Source organism: Talpa occidentalis, unplaced genomic scaffold (assembly GCF_014898055.3).
Source record: "Talpa occidentalis isolate TD23 unplaced genomic scaffold, MPIMG_talOcc4v2.1 talOcc4.7, whole genome shotgun sequence".
Classification (NCBI taxonomy): Eukaryota; Metazoa; Chordata; class Mammalia; order Eulipotyphla; family Talpidae; genus Talpa; species Talpa occidentalis.
In genome coordinates, this window is record NW_023605083.1 from 13,018,094 (window position 1) to 13,036,593 (window position 18,500).

At 33.3% G+C, this 18,500-nt stretch overlaps 1 protein-coding gene across 7 annotated transcripts in view; it reads right to left on the reverse strand.

Moving 5' to 3' along the window:
- The window catches only part of CNTLN (centlein), a 236,875-nt gene that overhangs the window by 109,662 nt on the left and 108,713 nt on the right, over window positions 1–18,500 (reverse strand). For all 7 annotated transcript variants that reach the window (XM_037494596.2, XM_037494597.2, XM_054689416.1 and 4 more), the window contains exons 11-12: window positions 16,565–16,686; window positions 15,114–15,233 (exon numbers count right to left, since the gene is read on the reverse strand). In XM_037494596.2, coding sequence (XP_037350493.1) covers window positions 15,114–15,233; window positions 16,565–16,686 — 242 coding nt within the window. The remainder of the gene's footprint in view (window positions 1–15,113; window positions 15,234–16,564; window positions 16,687–18,500) is intronic.

Below are 18,500 nucleotides of genomic sequence, written 5' to 3' on the forward strand. Positions count from 1 at the left end.
GCCCAAATGCCCAAAAATAGATGACTGGATCAAGAAGATGTGGTACATATATACCATGGAATATTACTCAGCATTCAAAAAAGATAAACACATGCAATTTGCAGCAACATGGATGGCGCTGGAAAGGATAATGCTCAGAGAAATAAGCCAAAAAGAAAAAGAAAAATACCGGATGGTCTCACTCATAGCAGGAATCTAGAAAACTTAAATAAGGGACCAGGAAAATGAATAACTATAAGAAAGTGAAAATCAAAATCAACAAAAAACTATGAAACAGAGACACTTTTTGGGGGTGGGGGGCGGGAGGGGAGGAATTGGGTCAGAATGGGGGGGTTGCAATTGTATGGGGAATATAAAAATAAAATTTATTATTTAAAAAAAAATAAAGTTGCAGATAGAATTAAAAAAAAAAGAGAATGGATAGTAGAAAAATCATCATGGAAAATAATTCTCAGAGTAGTAAAGGTCACAGATAAAAATAAATTATTAAATTCAAAGCCATGAATGATAGTCTATGTATCACCCCACCCAAAATGAGAAAAGGCACAACAAGGAAATAAACAATAAAAATGAGTTGTATAAAATGAGAGCCTTTAATATACTGGAAAAAAAAATGAAAGGGGTTGATAAATGTGTTTTAAAGAACAAGAGTTTCAGTAACAAGTGCAGACAAATGACAAAAAGAAAAATAATGTATATAGACATGGTAAATAAAACTCAAAATGACAGTTCAAAAGATAAGTGAAATTCTTCCCTTAGAATAAGTGATTCTTCAAAAAATTAGACATAAAAGGCCTCTCTGGTGGTGCAAGGGGTTAAGCACTGCACTATGAAACAATCCGCAGCTTCTGCAGCACCGGTTCAATCCCCGGCCAGGAAGAAATCCACATGGTGAGGCAGACCTCTTCTGTCTCGCCCACTGCTCCCCTCAGCAGTGTATTTCAGTCAGTCTCGCCCACTGCTCCCCTCAGCAGTATATTTCAGTCAGTCTGCCTGTTCTGAAGTTTTTTGAAGTTTCTTTTTTTTTTTTTTTAATAAATCTTTTTATTTATTTATTTATTTGTTTGTTTGTTTGTTTGTTTATACAAGCACTGGGTACAGTCAGAAGCAAGGAAGGGTGAGAGAATTCATCAGTCTGCCTGTTCTGTTTCCCACTCTGCCTCTAGTGGATCCTCTCACCCCCCCGCATCTCTGGCCTGCACCCCAGCTCTTGTATGCATGAATAAATAAATCTTTAAAAAAAATTAGACATAAAAAATATAAAAGATGAGTAAGAAAATGCAATCTTTAGAACTTGTTCAAGGGCCTCCGCGGTGGCGCAGCAGTTGAGCGCTGGATTGCGAAGCTGCCTGCAGCCTCTGCGGTGCCGGTTCGATCCCCAGCTGCTCCCCGGCCACCAGAGGAGGGTCCCGCATGGCGCGCAGACCTCGCCTGCCGCCCGCTGCTCCCCTCAGCAGTGTACTTCGGTCCTTCTGCCTGCTCTGCTCCCCGCTCTGGCTCTGGTGAATTCTCTCACCCTTCCGCGCTTCTGACTGTACCTAGTGCTTGTATAAATAAATAAATAAATCTTAAAATTAAAAAAAGAAATTGTTAAAATATTGGTTGCTCAATATAGATCAACAGACATAAAATCTTATATTTGAACCCCACAGTAACCAGAAAGCAAAGACTAAAGTAAAAGCACATACAAAATGATGAAAATAGAACTTAAAATCACTATTTAAAAATATATATACACACACACATATATCAAACCTCAAGGAGAGAAAAAAGAAAAAAATGACAAAGAACATCTAGAAATACAACCAGAAATCAATAAGCAAAATGACAATGAATAGATACCTATCAATTATTACCTTAAATGTAAATGGTCTTAGATTCAGTTAAAAGACACAGAGTAGCTGATATATTAAAAAAAATAACAAGACCCAACTATATGTTGCCTACAATGAGACTCATCATGCCTACAAGGGACAAGATATACTCATAGATTGAAAGTAAAGGAATAGAAAAAATATATGCCATTCAAATCAGGCTGAAAAGAAAAACGGTACACCTATACTCTCATCAGACTAAACAGACTTTAAAACAAAGACAGTTATAAAATAGGCGGGCAATATACAATGACAAGGGGGCAATCCAGCAGGAGATACAATAATCATCAATACTTATGTACTTACAGAAGTACCAAAACACATAGAACAAATAATAAATCTAAAGGGAGAAATTGACAGCAACAAAATAATAGTAGGGGATTTCTATGTCCCGTTTTCATCAATGTATAGATCTTCCAAACAGAAAAACAATAAGAAAACATGTGTCATAAATTACTCATTAGACAAGATAGACATAATACAGAGAGAACATTCCATTCCCAAAGGACCAAATTATACATTCTTTTCAACTGCACATGAAACATTCTCAAGCCAGAACACATGTGGGGATACAAAACAAATCTCCACAACATTAAGAAGACTGAAATCACATCAAGCATCTTTTCTGACCATAATGCCATGTTAGAAATCAACCACAAGAAGAAAACTGGAAAAACCACAAATATATGAATATTAAGAAAAACTCTACTGAACTTTAGGTGACCAGAGAAATGAAAAACTATCTGAAGATGAACAAAAATTAAAACACAACATACCAGAATCTTCGAGATACAGCAAATGCACTATTAAGTGGGACGTTTATAGCAATGCAGGCTCATCTGAAGAAATAAGAAAAATCTCAAAAACTACATTTAAACTTACACCAATAGGTACAAGAAAAAGGATAAATTAAGCCCACAGTCATTAGAATGAAATAAAAATCAGATAAGAAACAAATGACATAGAAAAGGGAAAAAACTAAAGGGCAATTAAAGAAAAAGTTTTTTAAAAAACTTTAAAAAAAAATCAGAAAATCTGTGGATAGACTCACTAAAAAAAAAAAAAAAAAAAGGCTCAAAGAATATCAGAAATGAAAGGAAGATATTACAATAGACAAAAAAGAAAAGTAAAGGATCACAAAGAGACTGCAATGAAGATCTACATGCCAATAAAATTGGACATTCTAAAGGAAATAGATAAACTCCTTGAATCAAACAACCTCTCAAAACTGGGTCATGAAGATAGAGGCAATCTGAATAAGTCTACCAGAAGAAAAGAAACTGAAAATATAATCAAAATCCTGTAAAAAAAAAAAAAAGTCCAGAACCAGATGGTCTCACTGATGACTTCTATGAAACAGAATTTATACAAATATACAAAAATGTTTCATTTTTACATACAATGAAATAGTAGAAAGATGATGAGAACAGTACCATTTGCAATTACATCAATTGTGCACTAAAATACTTAGTAAAAAATCTAACCAAGGAATGAACTGAGGGACCTGTACACTGAAAACTAAGATGTCATTGAAAGAAACTGAAGGACACCACAGAAACAGAAAGACATTCCATGCTCACTGATCATATATCAAAATTATCAAAAAGTTAATTTCACCTAAATTGATACCGATTCAACATAATCCCAACAGTCTTCTTAGAAATAAAACAAAAAATCCTACAATTTGCATGGAACCACAAATAGCCACAGCCATTCTGAGTTAAAAAGAAAAAGAATGGAGGTACTATGTTTCTGGCAGGAACTGAAAGTAGCGGGGAAAAGGAGTATGAGGAGGGAGTGCTTTACGGGCATGGGTGTCTCTTTTGGGGGTGATGAATATGCTTTGGATTAGAAAAAGATCATAGATGTACAGTGAATCCTCTCACCCTCCTGTGCCTCTGGCCTGTACCCCAGCTCTTGAATAAATAAATAAATAAATCTTAAAAAAATAAAATAAATAAAATACATAATTTGTATAAATGTGTTTTCAAATAATGTCATGATTAACAAACATTTTTATCTAAAGATTTTATGTCCAACTCATGTTGAGAAATACATTTCAAAAAATCCTCAATTGAAAATACTGGAAAAATATTTTTGTTTAGGAAGACAAAGAGTTTTGTACACCAGAAAACAAAACTTTACTGAATTTTCCTAATATTAATATTTTGATTTTAGTAACTTAAATACTATTATTGAATTCCATAAAATATTCTTTTAAACTATAACTTTCAATCTGAAAAAAAAATCATTCCATCTTTTTGCCAATGATCTATAGCTTCTTTACTTTTTAATCATTAAGAAAAATGACCAAAAAGTAACTGAAATAGGTATTTTATCTAATTATGATATAAAGGATAAAATTACCCACTCTATAAAATAAATTTGAAGTTTTTAGCTATAAATTCTAAACCCCTTTACCACTGACCATAACTGTAACTACCATCATTTACAAAATCACTAATTAGAATTCTCAGCATCAACTAGGAATACCATCAGTAATTTTTATGAATATATTGGTTACAGTAAGACAAAAGAAAACAGAAATGTTAAGAAGAGGAGACAAGTTTCAAGTGTATTATATAAAGAATTTAGATTTCATCTTAAGAGCAAAGGAAAGATAGTAAAGATGAACAGGGAAGAGACATGCTCAGATTTTTATTATAAAACATCACTAGATAGCAGTAGGTACGGTGGGGTAATAGATTCAAAGGGATAAGAGTTGGCGTAAGGAGGTATTCATGAGTTTATTTTAGTTCACCAGGAAATATATGATGATAGCTTGCAAAAGAGAATAAGGGCACTGATAGCAAGGAAGGAAAAAATACATATATACTAGAGATATTTGTGAATATGGAATCATTAATATTTGGTATGGACTGTTATAAGGAGGTCAGATAGAGGGATCAGTTCTGAGGTTACTATTCTGAGCAAATGGACAAATCATAAAACCAATTTCCTCTTTATGACACTACTATTCTTTAATCAATGGTTCATATCACATTCATCTTTGTTTTCCCTACTAACCTATTAGGTCATAATACAAAGGATGGCATATTATCTGTCTTTTTTACCTGTGCCCAGCAGAGTGCTCAGCTGCAGCATTTCATATAGGTTGCAAATTAGTATAAAAAGATCAAAATTATCTACAAACTATAATCTCTTGGTTTACTTAGCTAAGAATACAAAAAGCACAGTAAAAGCCAGCATTTCTTACCTTGACTCCCAGGTTCCTAACAGGGACATGCAGGATTTGTTGGACAAGGAAAGCTTAACATACTGTGTAAACTGAGTGCTTTTCTATTGCTTTCTATTACTATTCAGAAAGAATGTACCTAAATATTTAATGTTTTAATTAGCAGAATGTCAACATGTTTATTTAGAAGAATGTAAATATTACTTTGTTTGGTTCATAAATCTAATTAGTGTTAGTGAGGCAATATCTTCAACTAAGTGAGAAATCTGAGTGAGTCACCAGCATTTCTGAAAGTTTTTCTTAATTCTTCCTTGCTACTAGCACCCAAAAAATTAGGGTCTTCTCACTAACACAAGACAGTTGATCCTAGTGTAAAACTCCTTAGAGTTTAAAAATACAACTCTTCAGTAGGTCACTATACATTTAATCTCTAGCTTAGTGTCTGGCTCTGAAATGAATGAATTAACATGAATAAAAATACATACGTGAATATCTGTTAAATAAATACTTGAGGGAATAGCTGATTTTTTAGTTCATATATTGTTAAATTCTTCATATTTTAGTTTAAATATAGTTATGATACAGATTTTTTATAAATCAAGAGAAAATGTAGAAACCATATTTCATGCAAATTTCTCAAGCCCTCAGATTCCTTTTCTAGCACAAGAACAAATACTCGTGACTACCTCCAATGGTAGAAATACTATAATGTAATCGGGTAACAGCATCATTTTTAAAATCACATTTTGGGGCCTCCCTGGTGGCACAGGGGTTAGAGTCTCATCGCTATCAAGCTATCACCAGCCATTGCAGAATGAGTTCGATCCCCAGCCAGGTAGCTGACCCACATGGTGCAGCAGACCTCTCCTGTCTCACCTCCTGCTCCCTTCAACAGTATATTTCAGTGGATCTGCCTGTTCTGCTCCTCACTTTGTCTCTGGTGAATTCTCTCACCCCCATCCCCCCGCATCTCTGAACTTCACCCCAGTTCTTCTACACATAAATATATAAAAAGAAATCTTTTTTTAAAAATCACATTTTGTACACTGATTTTTTAGAGTTAACTGTTTTTTTATTAGGTTCTTAAAACATTAACCTTTAAGATTTGATTTTGAAACACTAAATTCAAATTTGGTTTCACTGAGTTTACTAGTACATCTTCTTTTATATTCTATAGCTGAAATTTGAAAAAATAGTTATTACTGCATTCATTTTATAGAGTTATATGAGTACTTTGTAGATCTTAGATATCAGTCCTAGTTTTAATCTTTACCTATTTTGAATGCCATTCCATTCTCTACTTACCTGTAGCGATTTGATAGAGAAGTCAGATATAAGTCTGATTGGGGTACCTTTATAGGTTATCTGTTTTTTTTTCTCCCTAGTCACCATCAATATGCTTTCTTTGTCTTGTACTCTTCCAAGTTTCAGTACTATATGCCTTGGTGTAGGTCTCATTATATTTAGGAAACTAGGAGTTCTTTTAAGTCAGGGACTTGTATATTTAATTCTTTCTCCAAGATTGGAAAATTTTCCTCTATTATTTCTTTGAATAAGTTCTCCCCTTCTGTTTGTTTTCCCTTTCTGGAATACCCATTTTTCTGAAATTATCTTTCCTTATGGAGTCAGATTATTCTTGAAGTGTTCCTTCCTTTCATTTTATCATTCAGCATCAGAGAAGTTTCCCTACCCTGCTTTCAGGGGGGTAATCTAAAATGATCCATAGAGCTACTGGTCATGGAGGATCCTGTGACTTGGGGCAAAACTGAAGTGCCTCCTGGATATTGGACACCAATGCTGACTGCTACAGAAGGAGCACTGAGAAAAGTCAACTCTCTAACAAAAGACAGGTAGAAAGGTGCCTGGATACTGTGTGGGAACTAGCAGAACAAGTCTGCACTCATGTTTGGCTAGCATCTCTGGAGAAGGAAGAGTTTACTGGTGTGGAGATGCACTTCTAACTGTGGGGAAATGTGTGCTGCAGTGCCTGGGGGAGCCAAGCAGGCAGAGTCTTCAACGAAGAAGACAGCATGTAGAGCAGTACTACGCCTTCCACATCCCCTGGGACTCTAACTGAATCTGTAAAAAGGTGTTGAAAGCCTGGCCCACAGACTGTAGAGATGATGTGGATCTGAAAACCCAGAGAGGAGGGTGATAAATTATGCCACAAATGTGAGCTTCCCCTGCTTACCACTTTTACCAGTGATTATTCCCATCTAACATCCTCCCCCACCCAGCTCAACAGTTGCTGATCAGTTCTCCCTGACATAAGCAACATCTGCTAGAAAAGTAGAAGTTCTGCATTCTTCCAACACCTGAATAAATAGCAACCCAGAAAGTTACAAAATGGAGTGATGGAAAATATGATACATGGCACCTTAACTCTTCAAGTGAGTACTTTACCACAGAGAGAACAAATCTCCAGAATCCAACTACAGAGATGTGGAAGACATTTTCTTCTACAAGATACAAAATTTAAAATTGCTATGACTAAGAAGTTCAAGAAAATGGAAGAAAACATAGAAAGCTGATCAAAGATATACAAGGAAACTCAGAACTACAAATGAATGTCTAGAGAAATAAAATTAATAGAAGATAGAAATTGAAGCTTTAAATAAGAAAATAAGGGATATACAGTATGTAAAAAGATTAACAGAGGAGATAAAAAAATCTGGAGAATGCTATGAAAGTAGAATAGACCAAATAAATGATTGAATCAGAAGCTCAAAAATAGTAATGCATAAAGAATGCAGGTGGAAAGAGAAAGTAAAATACAAAGAAATGAAGACTTTTTAAATTAAAGAAAACTTAAAAGAATTTATTGCCACCCAACCTACCCTAAAAGAAATTCTGAAGGAAAACTCTGAACAGAAAGAAAGCAAAAGAAGAAATAAGATCATTTCAAAAGGACAAAAATATCTCATATTTGTTAGTAAATATAATGGGATATACTCCTTTTGAAGTTTTAAAATTAATTGCTTATGACAAATGAAGCAAAATTATAACACTGAATGGTTTTCTCACTATATTTAGAGAAAATAGTTATGATATTCACATTATAAAGGTGGAAGATAAAGAGATGCAAATAGATGTAAGGCTTCTACATTACACTTGAATTGGTAAAATGTTGACAGCAGACAGTAATAAGTTTTGTATGTATAATACTTGGTGCAAACTGTAAAAAATGTATTCAAAGTCATATACTCTAAAACCCCATAAATCATTAAAAAGGTAATTCTTTTCATAGGAAGGAAATATAAGGGAAGCAAAAGAAACAAACAGAAAATGAATAATGATGATAATAATAATAAATATGGCAGTTATCGCTGACATATCAATAAAGATATGTCAGCACGCAAAACTCTAAATTATTTTTATACAATAGTGATGTACAATTATAAACCAAAATTAAAATTATCATACCATTTATGGCTCCAAACAAAACAAAAAATACTTTTGTAACAAAAAATCTAACAAAAGCATTTTAAATACATATAGAACCTGTGCGCTAAAACTATGCCTCACTTATAAAAGAAAATCTCAATATATTGAGAGACATACTAATCTACAGATTTGGCACAATTCCAATCAAAATTTCACATTATTTTTGGCAGTTACAGTTGCTTTTTAAACTTACTTTTATAGCTAAAACTTCTAAGACAAAGGGACCAAAAAGGTCAAACTAAATTTGAAAAGCAAAGCTGTTAAACTCACACTAAGTTAGCTTAAGACTTATTAGAATGCTGCACTAGCAAGATAATGTTTTCGCAAAAGCTTAAGAATTCAAATTCAAATGGAATAAAATAATATGTTTTGAAATAGAACCACAGAAATATAGTCATTTGATACAAGACACTTTCAAAGGCAATTATTGGAGATAGGATACTGATTTCAATGTGAGGCTGATAAAACTGGACATATATTTGCAAAAAAATAATTTAACTTTAACTTGTATCTCACACTTTATACAATAATTAGCTCAAAATGAATATATGTCCAAGTATAAAACTTTTAGAGGAAAACCTGTGATGAAAGACTGAAGATCTTGGGTGAGGATAATAGTTTTAGGTATGACATCAAAGTAATTATTTATAAAAGAAAAAAGTTGATAAATTTGAATTGATCAAAATTAAAACTTTTAGTAATGCAAAATACTGTTAAGAGAATGAAAAGGCTCAGAGTCTAGCAAGACAGTGGAAGAGTGAAAGTGCCAGGCTAGCTTCCTCCAAATTTTCACAACTAAAATGCAGCAGAACAAATCTGATGACCCCTGAAAGAAAAATTGATAACTGCAGCATGCCCAGCAGCCACAGTCAGATGGAACGGTGTAGGGAAAACTTTAATTGAACTGAGTTTGCAGAGACACTTGGACAGTACAAGTCAGGAAGGAGAAGGGCAGCTGCCATATGGAGCTCTCCTACAGTTACTGACTCAGAGGCACATACCCACAGAGGGAACTTTGGATATCTGTCACTGCACTGGATAAGGAGGTGTAGAGTTGTCATCCAGAACAGGGGGTGTACTACTAGAGAAGTACAGGAGCAGGAATGCAGTGATGATTACATAATTTAGTCTGAAGCCCCCAATATAGAATAGCTGAAGTTGAAGACAGCAGGGACAACCAGGTGGAATCATCGGTGTCTTCTCTTAGATGAGGCTATTTACAGCCTATGACTGTGATATTCAAAAGACACAGTGTCAAACTAAGATAACAAGGGAATACTTTTCAGTAACCAGATCTTAAGCACTTAGATCTTAATGATAGAAGCAAGCACCCTAGGGTAAGGGTACTAGAACAGCAAATAGAACAACTTCAGGTTTGTGACCCATCCATATTTGAGATGACCCACCTCAAATATAGCCCATTGTTTGAGGTTGGCATGAGACTACACAAAATATTTTGACCGAGGAGGTGGACTAAAGGAAGGGATCACTATGGATCCCCACCATCCAACTCTATTACCTGCAGCACACAGGAAGCTAGAATCCCTGACATTTACTGTATGCAACCCTTCAGTGCCTGGTGGCCCCAGCTGGTTTCTATTCCTTTTTACCCAACACTCCTTGCCCAAACCAGTTCTCCAGTCAAACATAAAGATACAAAGGCGGCAGTCTGAAAGTTTATGCAAAATATGACTTATAAAACCTTACAGAATGGAAACTCCTTTAACAAATGATGCTGGGAAAACTGTAACTCTGTGTGTAAAAATAAATTCCAAATGGATTAAAGATTTAGATATTAGACCTCCAACAATAAAATATATAGAAGAAAGCATTGGTAATATATTCCATTCATCAATTATTGAGAAGTATGGGAAAGAAATAAAAGTAAAATAAGCAATTGGAATTACCTCAACTTAAGAAGCTTTTGCATCACTAAATAAAGTATATTAAAAATATGTCATACTGGGCCTCCCTGGTGGCACAAGAGGTTAAGATGCAGCCTGTGAAGCTGTCTGCAGCCTCAGCAGCATGAGTTCGATCACCGGCAGGCCAGGAAGCAACCCACATGGCGCAGGAGACCTCTCCTGACTCGCCCACTGCTCCCCTCAGCAGTGTGCTTCTGTCGATCTGCCTATTCTGTTCCCTGCTCTGTCTCTGGTGAATTCTCTCACCCCCCACACCTCTGGCCTGTGCCCCAGCTCTTGTATGCATAAATAAATCTTTAAAATACATATATGTCCTACTGAATAGGAGAAAATATTGACATTTGCACTACCAACAAGGGGGTAGTATCTGAGATATATTAAAAAACTGCTAATTCAACAATAGCAAAACAACCCAACAAATAAATGGCCAGCAAATATGAACAGACAATTAGCTAAAAAGTGTATCCAGAAGGCCAACAGATGCATGGAAAAATGTTCACCACTGCTTCCAGTAAGAGACAGGCAGGGTAAAAGCTCAATGAGATATCATCTCACAGCTGTGAGAATGCCACAGCTGTGAGAATTTGTTAAAAATTCCCCCAACAACAAGTGCTGGAGAAGATGTGGAGAAAGAGATATCCTATTACATTGTTGGTGAGGGTGTAAACTAGTACAGTTATTATGGAATTCCATCTGGAATTACCTTGAAAAAAGGAAATATTATTTCATCCAGCAATCCTATTCTTGTGCATTTATCCAAACATGGGACCATCAAGTCCAAAAATCTGTATGCTATACATTGTTTACTGCAGCACTATATACAATAGCTAGGATATGAGAACAACCTAAATACCCATCAACTAATTCAAGAAGATGTGTTACATCTACACTTTAGAATGCTACTGAGCCACAATAAAGCTTAAGTGCTGCTGTTTATAGAAAAGAGGAGTTTGAAGGAATTACGTATAGTGTAGCAAATCAGAATGACACAGAAAAATATTGGACACTTACATAGCAGGCAACTCAACAAAGTAAAATACTTATAAAAAATAGTGAACATTAATAAAGGAAGTGAGGCTTCCAAGGTTGAAAAGAAGGGGGGAAGCCAAGATTAACGGGGATAGTTAGGGATGGTGGTGGGAAGACAGAAAAAGAAGAGAATGAAAACTACTCCATAAACTGAAAAATATTTGTAAATCACATATTTGATAAAGGATTTATATGCAAGATCTATAAAAACAATTATTGTTTAATTTATATAATAACCAATAACTTTTTAAATGGGCAAAAGATGTGAATAGACATTCATGAAAAAAAGATATGAAGAAATAAGCAAGTGTAAAGATGATCAATACCATTAGCCATTAAGGAAATGCAAATTAGAATCATAATGGGAAACCAATACACACCTATGGGAATAGTCTAAATAAATAATAATACCAAGTGCTGACAAGTATGTGGAGCAAGTCAACTCATATGAATCCTGGTGGAAATGAAAAATGGTATAGGTGCTGTGAAAAACAGTTTGTCAGTTCTTTATAGAGTTATATACACTGTCCATAACCCAGCAATGCAACTCCTGGGTATTTGCCTTAAAAAAATGTTGTAACATAAAAATCTAACTATGTCAGCTCTATCCATAATTGAAAAAAAGTAGAAAAGATCCAAATGTTCTTTAGCAGATGGATAAACTGTAGTATATTTGTACAATGGAATGCCATTTATTGGGTTGTCAGAAAAGTCATAATGTATTTTTTTCTGTTTTCCAAGCAAAAATACGTCATGACTTTTCTGACAAACCAACAGTAATAAAAAGTAACATACTGGACGAACCAACATGAATAAATCTTGAAAGTATAATACTGAGTGAAGGATTTAGTCCCAGAAAGCTACAACTATATGATTCCATGTGTTCTGAAGAAAGGCAAAGCTATAGAAATGATGAAAAAAAAAATCCATGGATGATAGGTATTAGGGATTGGGAAAGATCTGACTACAAGGAGCAGAACAAGGAGATTTTTTGAAGTGCTAGAACCAGTTTGTATTCCAATTGGGGGATAATTACTTAAATCAATAGTACATGTTATAGAGATTATATAACATAATATATAGCTATATATTATGTTCTATTATGACATACCAACATGTTTATTTACATAAATGTTAACTCACATATAGGACACTATGATAAAACTTATCTATTACACTGTTCAACTCAAAAAACTGTACACTAAAAACCCACTTAATATACATTATGAAACTCAAAAATTTCTATCTTAATCAGTAAACAAACATCATGAACAAAATATTTCATAAATTTATTGCTTCATTATGATACTTTTAGTTCTATTTTGAATATCACATCTTATTAGAACATTTAACACTGAAGATGTTCCATGTAAGCTCTCTGAGAGCAAGAAGTATGTATGTCATTCTCAAATCATTCACCTAAAAGAGAGACTATCCCACAGCAATAACTCAAACACATTTATTGACTAAATAAATGATTCACAAAATAATTCAGCCTCTCCCATAAAACTTTATTATATGATAGAAAGGTTATTTCAATCACTTAGCATAATTAAGATTATCAACCTAAGCTTCATCTTTACTAAATTAGCACTGTAATAAAAAGAGTTCTGTTAAGGGTAGATTATACTTTTGTAGTCAGAATTCAATATAAATATTTCTAGTCAGACATATCCATGGCTACAGATATTCATCTTTACTAAATTAAGGCTGATCTGAAAAATAACTATTTTATAAATGGCCACCACATTAATGAATTTAAAAAGATTTTGGGAGCAGGGAAGAAATTCACACTTTAATTATGAGTTTACATTTAATTCAAAGAGCTATTTGCCTGTACACACACTGCTGAATACACATACAAGGATTCTAACAACAGTTCATTTACTTTCTTAAAAAGATCTTAACACTTACTTTTTCATTAGTTCTACTTTATTAATGAATAAAACATAAAGCTAACCTCTGCTCAAATTTTCTTGAATGAATCAAATCTCACAATTAGTTAGATTAGGTCCCTCACCTAATTCACTTTGTCCAAAATTAACTTTAGTTTCAAGAGACAAAAGATAATTAAAGATAATCAGAAAAAGTATTGATACATGCTACAACATGGGTAAATGTGAAAAATATTAAGATAAGTGAAACAAGCTAGTCACAATGAACCACATATTACATGATTCCATATATACAAAATCTCCAGAATAGGAAAGTCTATAGACACATAAACTAGATCAGTTGTTACCTAAGCCTGGGGACAGGCAATGAAAGGATAACAGGTGACAGTTAAATGCTTTTCTTAGGGAAGGTAAAGAGAATGTTCTAAAAGTTGACTGGATGATAGATACACAACTCTCTGGATATACTAAAAGCTTTTGAATTATACACTCTACATGGTGAATTATATGGCTTGTTAATTTTTTCTCATTAAAGCTATTAAAATTATTAAGGAATGTTTCTGGGACAAAGAAATCTACAAAATCTATAGAATAATTTTCAAGATTAGAAGCTTTTGATCAGCATCAAACATTTAGCACTAGCAGAGTGTCATACACTTTTATAGGTAGTTAGAAGTATACATTTAAATCTGATAAAATTTCCCCCAAATTATCATGAGAAAAGTGATCTGAAGTTAGGTGTTCTATCACATAGTATACAAAAGAAGATTCTGGTGTACAGTTAAGAAAATTCAATGATATTTAATTACATTATGCTGCATGATACTAAATTTTAGTCAACTAAAAGACAACCAGGTTTCCCAAAAAAATACATGTCTTGTGTGTAAAAAATTAATTCTAAATGAAGGAACAGTTAAGCAACAAAGGAGGCTAATTATGTTGATTTAACTTTTTTGTTAAAAAAAAAGTGTTCTTTCTTTGCCAAGCTTAATACAATGGTCTGTGAATTGTTAAGATCAAAGAAGTAAACTATGTGTTTTCTAAAATATGAGTATCCTTCATCAAGTTTTATACTTAGAGCAGCTAAAATACCTACGTGGAAGGATCAGCATTAAGCCCAAAGGACAGGCAATGCACAGCAAGAAAGAAAGCAATTCCCTCCTGTCTTCTGCAGGTCACTACCAAGGACCATGTTAGCAGATCCATACCAGACCCTTAACAGGCAGTTCTGCTGCTACCAGTAATTAGCTTGGACAGCTCTGGCTCCAAGAGCAGCCGCAAGGCTACACCATAATGAGCTCAGCTGGGATTAGCAGGACAGGGCAGGGAACCAAGAGAGCGCAGGCATTCTGCATTGCGTATGTATCTAGGAGATCAAACAAGGATGGCTGGCTAGGTTATCCCCTCTCCACCTTATTCCAAAAATGAAGCATGGCAGTGTCTAAAATACAGGCTAATGAAGAGCGACACCTTCAACAGATGAGAGCCACATTAATTAACACAATCCCTAGATCATATTATACAGTTCAGCTAGAACTAGCAAATGCACAACTTGTTATTTCATCAGATATATACATATATATTTATTTATTTATTTTTAAAAGCTAGTCTTTTTTTCTTTACTTTCATTGGCAAGAAACAGATCACTTCATTTTCCAATTCTATAAGCAATTTATCTCAGAGCCTTTAAGTCACAAAAATTTCTTTGAATGTTTATTAAAGAATATATTGTTAATAAACAGAAACTCACTTTTGAATCACTAGATCCTGGTTCTCCCTTTTAAAATAGGCCAGTTCATTCCATACAGCATCAGAATCTTCTTGTCGAAGTTGCTGGGGTTCTGCTCTCTTTATTTTTCTGATTTCATTGCTATTTTTAAAATAAAGTTGTTTGCTTTCTTACCATGTCAAAATGCATAAGAAGTTATTTATACATTCCTCAAAATTGAAAAATAGTTCAAATTCAATCCATTAATGGAATGAATTTCCTACAACCTATGTAGAAATTAAAATCCCATATCATAATTTCCTGTATCATAATTTGCTCAACTGCTACTATGGAAAGAAAACTTTAAAGTAGACACAAGATATTTTTAGATTTATCCATCTCATTCATTTTACTAGTAAAAATATGTATTACAGGATTGTCACAGATTCTAAGAAAGAACTATTAGCAATCAACTCAACCAGAATTTGTTGCAACAAATCTGTATGTAGTACATGCCTTAGACAAGCTATTATCAATGACTATGTTAGAAAGTAGCATACTTCTAGTGACACCAAAAAGTTAGGTTAGCAGAGGCTGTATTTTCCAGAACAAATAGCTTTATCACTATTTTAATGACAAGTAATCAAAAACACTTTCCAGTGATCCAAGGAAAATCTTAGATGTGACAATTATCTACAGAACTTTCCAAATGCCCTTTACATTTTCATTTTCTGTACATAAAACAAATTCTTAGTTTTTATTTTGTAAAAGTGCTGCACTGGCCAATTTAGAAACAATATTTCTCTATAGAATAGACCAATGTGTATCATCAACATTGCCCTAAAGGATCCATCTCAAAAGATGAGAGGATAGTAGATTTTCTGTACTCATTCAGTCCTTTGCCCTCTGTTGATACTGTTAACAGGGGAGCCACTTACAACTAACCAAGATCTGAACACCTGTTCAGAGCAATTGAACTGAGACCGCCAATTCAATCAGATAAGCTGCAGAAAAAAACTGATGGATAGTAAAGATTTTCAAATTGCATGCTAGGTAAAAGTAGTTTTCAGACAGTTATCTATATATCTGAATTAAACTTTTTTTGGTCTCTCAATTAAACTTAAAAATCTTCTGGGTTATAAACACTGTAATAATAGTACAATTATTTAAAACACATTGTAAATCATATGATATAAACTACTTTGGCTTTACATTATACAATTTTACTAAGCTATTCTATTGATATTCAAATGTACATAGCATTTCATAATCACCTATGTTAATAATTTCTGCAAATGACAGGAAAACCTATTACCTATTACAAGCATATTTCTCTGCTTTCATTTATTATATTCTCTTTAAAAGTTCAAAATAAAGATCTGTCTACCAAATTATTTCTTTAAAATCAAACAAAAGCCATTAAAACACCTATATGATGCTACTCCATTCCATTTAATATTTAGGGAAATGCTTTTATGAGCTATGTAACTCACATGCCACTGCCTTCTTCCCACTGTTTTAATTGCTCTTTTACTGCTCTGTAGTTGGTCTGTAACATCTGTAGCCTTTCCTTGCGTTTTTCATGGGCATCTCTTAGCTCATCATTTTCTTGGCTCTGTGTAACACAAAAAATGAAGTATATAAGTTTGAAGAAAGCAGTAGTATAATGTTGAAAATTAAAGATTACCCATTAGTATGAAATTTGAAAGAAAATAGTATAAAAACAAGAATGAAATTGTAATAATTATCAAAGCAGAAGGAAGAATTCTTAAAGCAAGAGAATAGGTTTGTTTGATAAATTCAACCCTCTCAATGCACTTTAAAAGCTGACCATATAATTTCAAAAATTTGCTATCAAATCGGTTTCATTCCTTTTCCCATGTTAATTAGTATAAGCAAATACTTATGATCCAATCCAACAGATTTTTGTTATTTTTTCTTTTCAACACAAGGATTTTCCCATACATAAAGTGTGATTATTTTATTATTTATAAGTACACATATAATAATACCACTAATAATGTAAGACCAAATTTTCAGATCAATGCTTTACAAACAGCTTGTTATAAAACACAGGGTTTACAAAGAAGGAAAGAAATCAGTTTGGAACTACGTTAAAAGTAGCGCAGTTTAAGATATGGGTTGTACCAGGAAGAATCGGAACAGGAAAACTGAGCTTAGAACTCTAAAACAGGTTAAAAATAAAACAGACAATCCAAACATAACTAGGTTAACAACAGTAGTCCAAGACTTCTAAGATTTAAATAAGCATATCAACTAAATCTTAATTTCTAGACATAACCATAAAATGAACTTACATAATGGGTCATATTCTCAGTTCTAAAAGGATGTATTTATAATACTTATGAACTATATTTATCAAAATAAAAAAATTTCTTGAATTTTTTACTTTTGAGAATTTCAATTTTTTTTTACACTTTTCATATTTATTTAATATTCAGGGGGTAACTGGTACTAAGTACATTAAGGTGGATGAGTAGGTCCATGGCAATCAGAAAGATCCAAATACTGGAGCTTTAAATTAATTCAATTTTTTTTCTGCAAAATACGGGAAAGAACACAGATTTAGATTATGATTAGTAAATTAAATTAGCTAACATATAGGTATACCTCACTTGCCATAGAGGCATAGAGCAAAAATTAGCCTCTTTCTTTCTCCTCTTCCCAGGTATTAACACTGATGTCCTTAACATTTAGGGGCCAAATTTACTGCTTCTTTAACCATCTAATTTTCAGCTCAATGGTGAAAAAATAAGAGTTTGCTTTAATTTACAATAACTAAACCTGCCTCAGCAGTGTGTATACTTTGTCAGTCTACTTTTAATATATTTCTATAGGATACCTTCAATAATTCTCTTAAAGAGTTATCAGAAGGTATTTGAGTACACTGTGTACCAAGTCACTGTATGCCACATGAAATTGGAGAATGAAAAAAATAAGGCATGAAAATGGCATCACTTAATAGAAGCAATCAGAATAAATGTTATCTAAAGACTTTTAGAACATATACAAATCACAGTTACCGCAAACTTGACAAAAAGTAGCATAGTTTAATACCTGCTTAAAAATTCAAGGTACTGAATTTAATTTTTTTTACTTCAATTGAAAATCCATATATTAAGAGCAGGGTATAAAGTGCTGATAAGAGTTCAAGTCCTGCTGCTCAAAGTTACTAAATTTTACCTTGACAAAGCTACTTAAATGCAGAGTGTCTCAGTTTTTCCATCTTCAAAGTAGACACTATTTATATCTCTTCTTTAAGACATCAAAGATAATAATCTTGACCTTGAGTTTTTCAACCAATTGGTAAGCAATCCAAATATAATTAGACCTCTTTGAACAATAAGATATTATTTTATGCAAAATAAATAATTTGAATTAGCCAATAGAAAAATTATAATTCATATT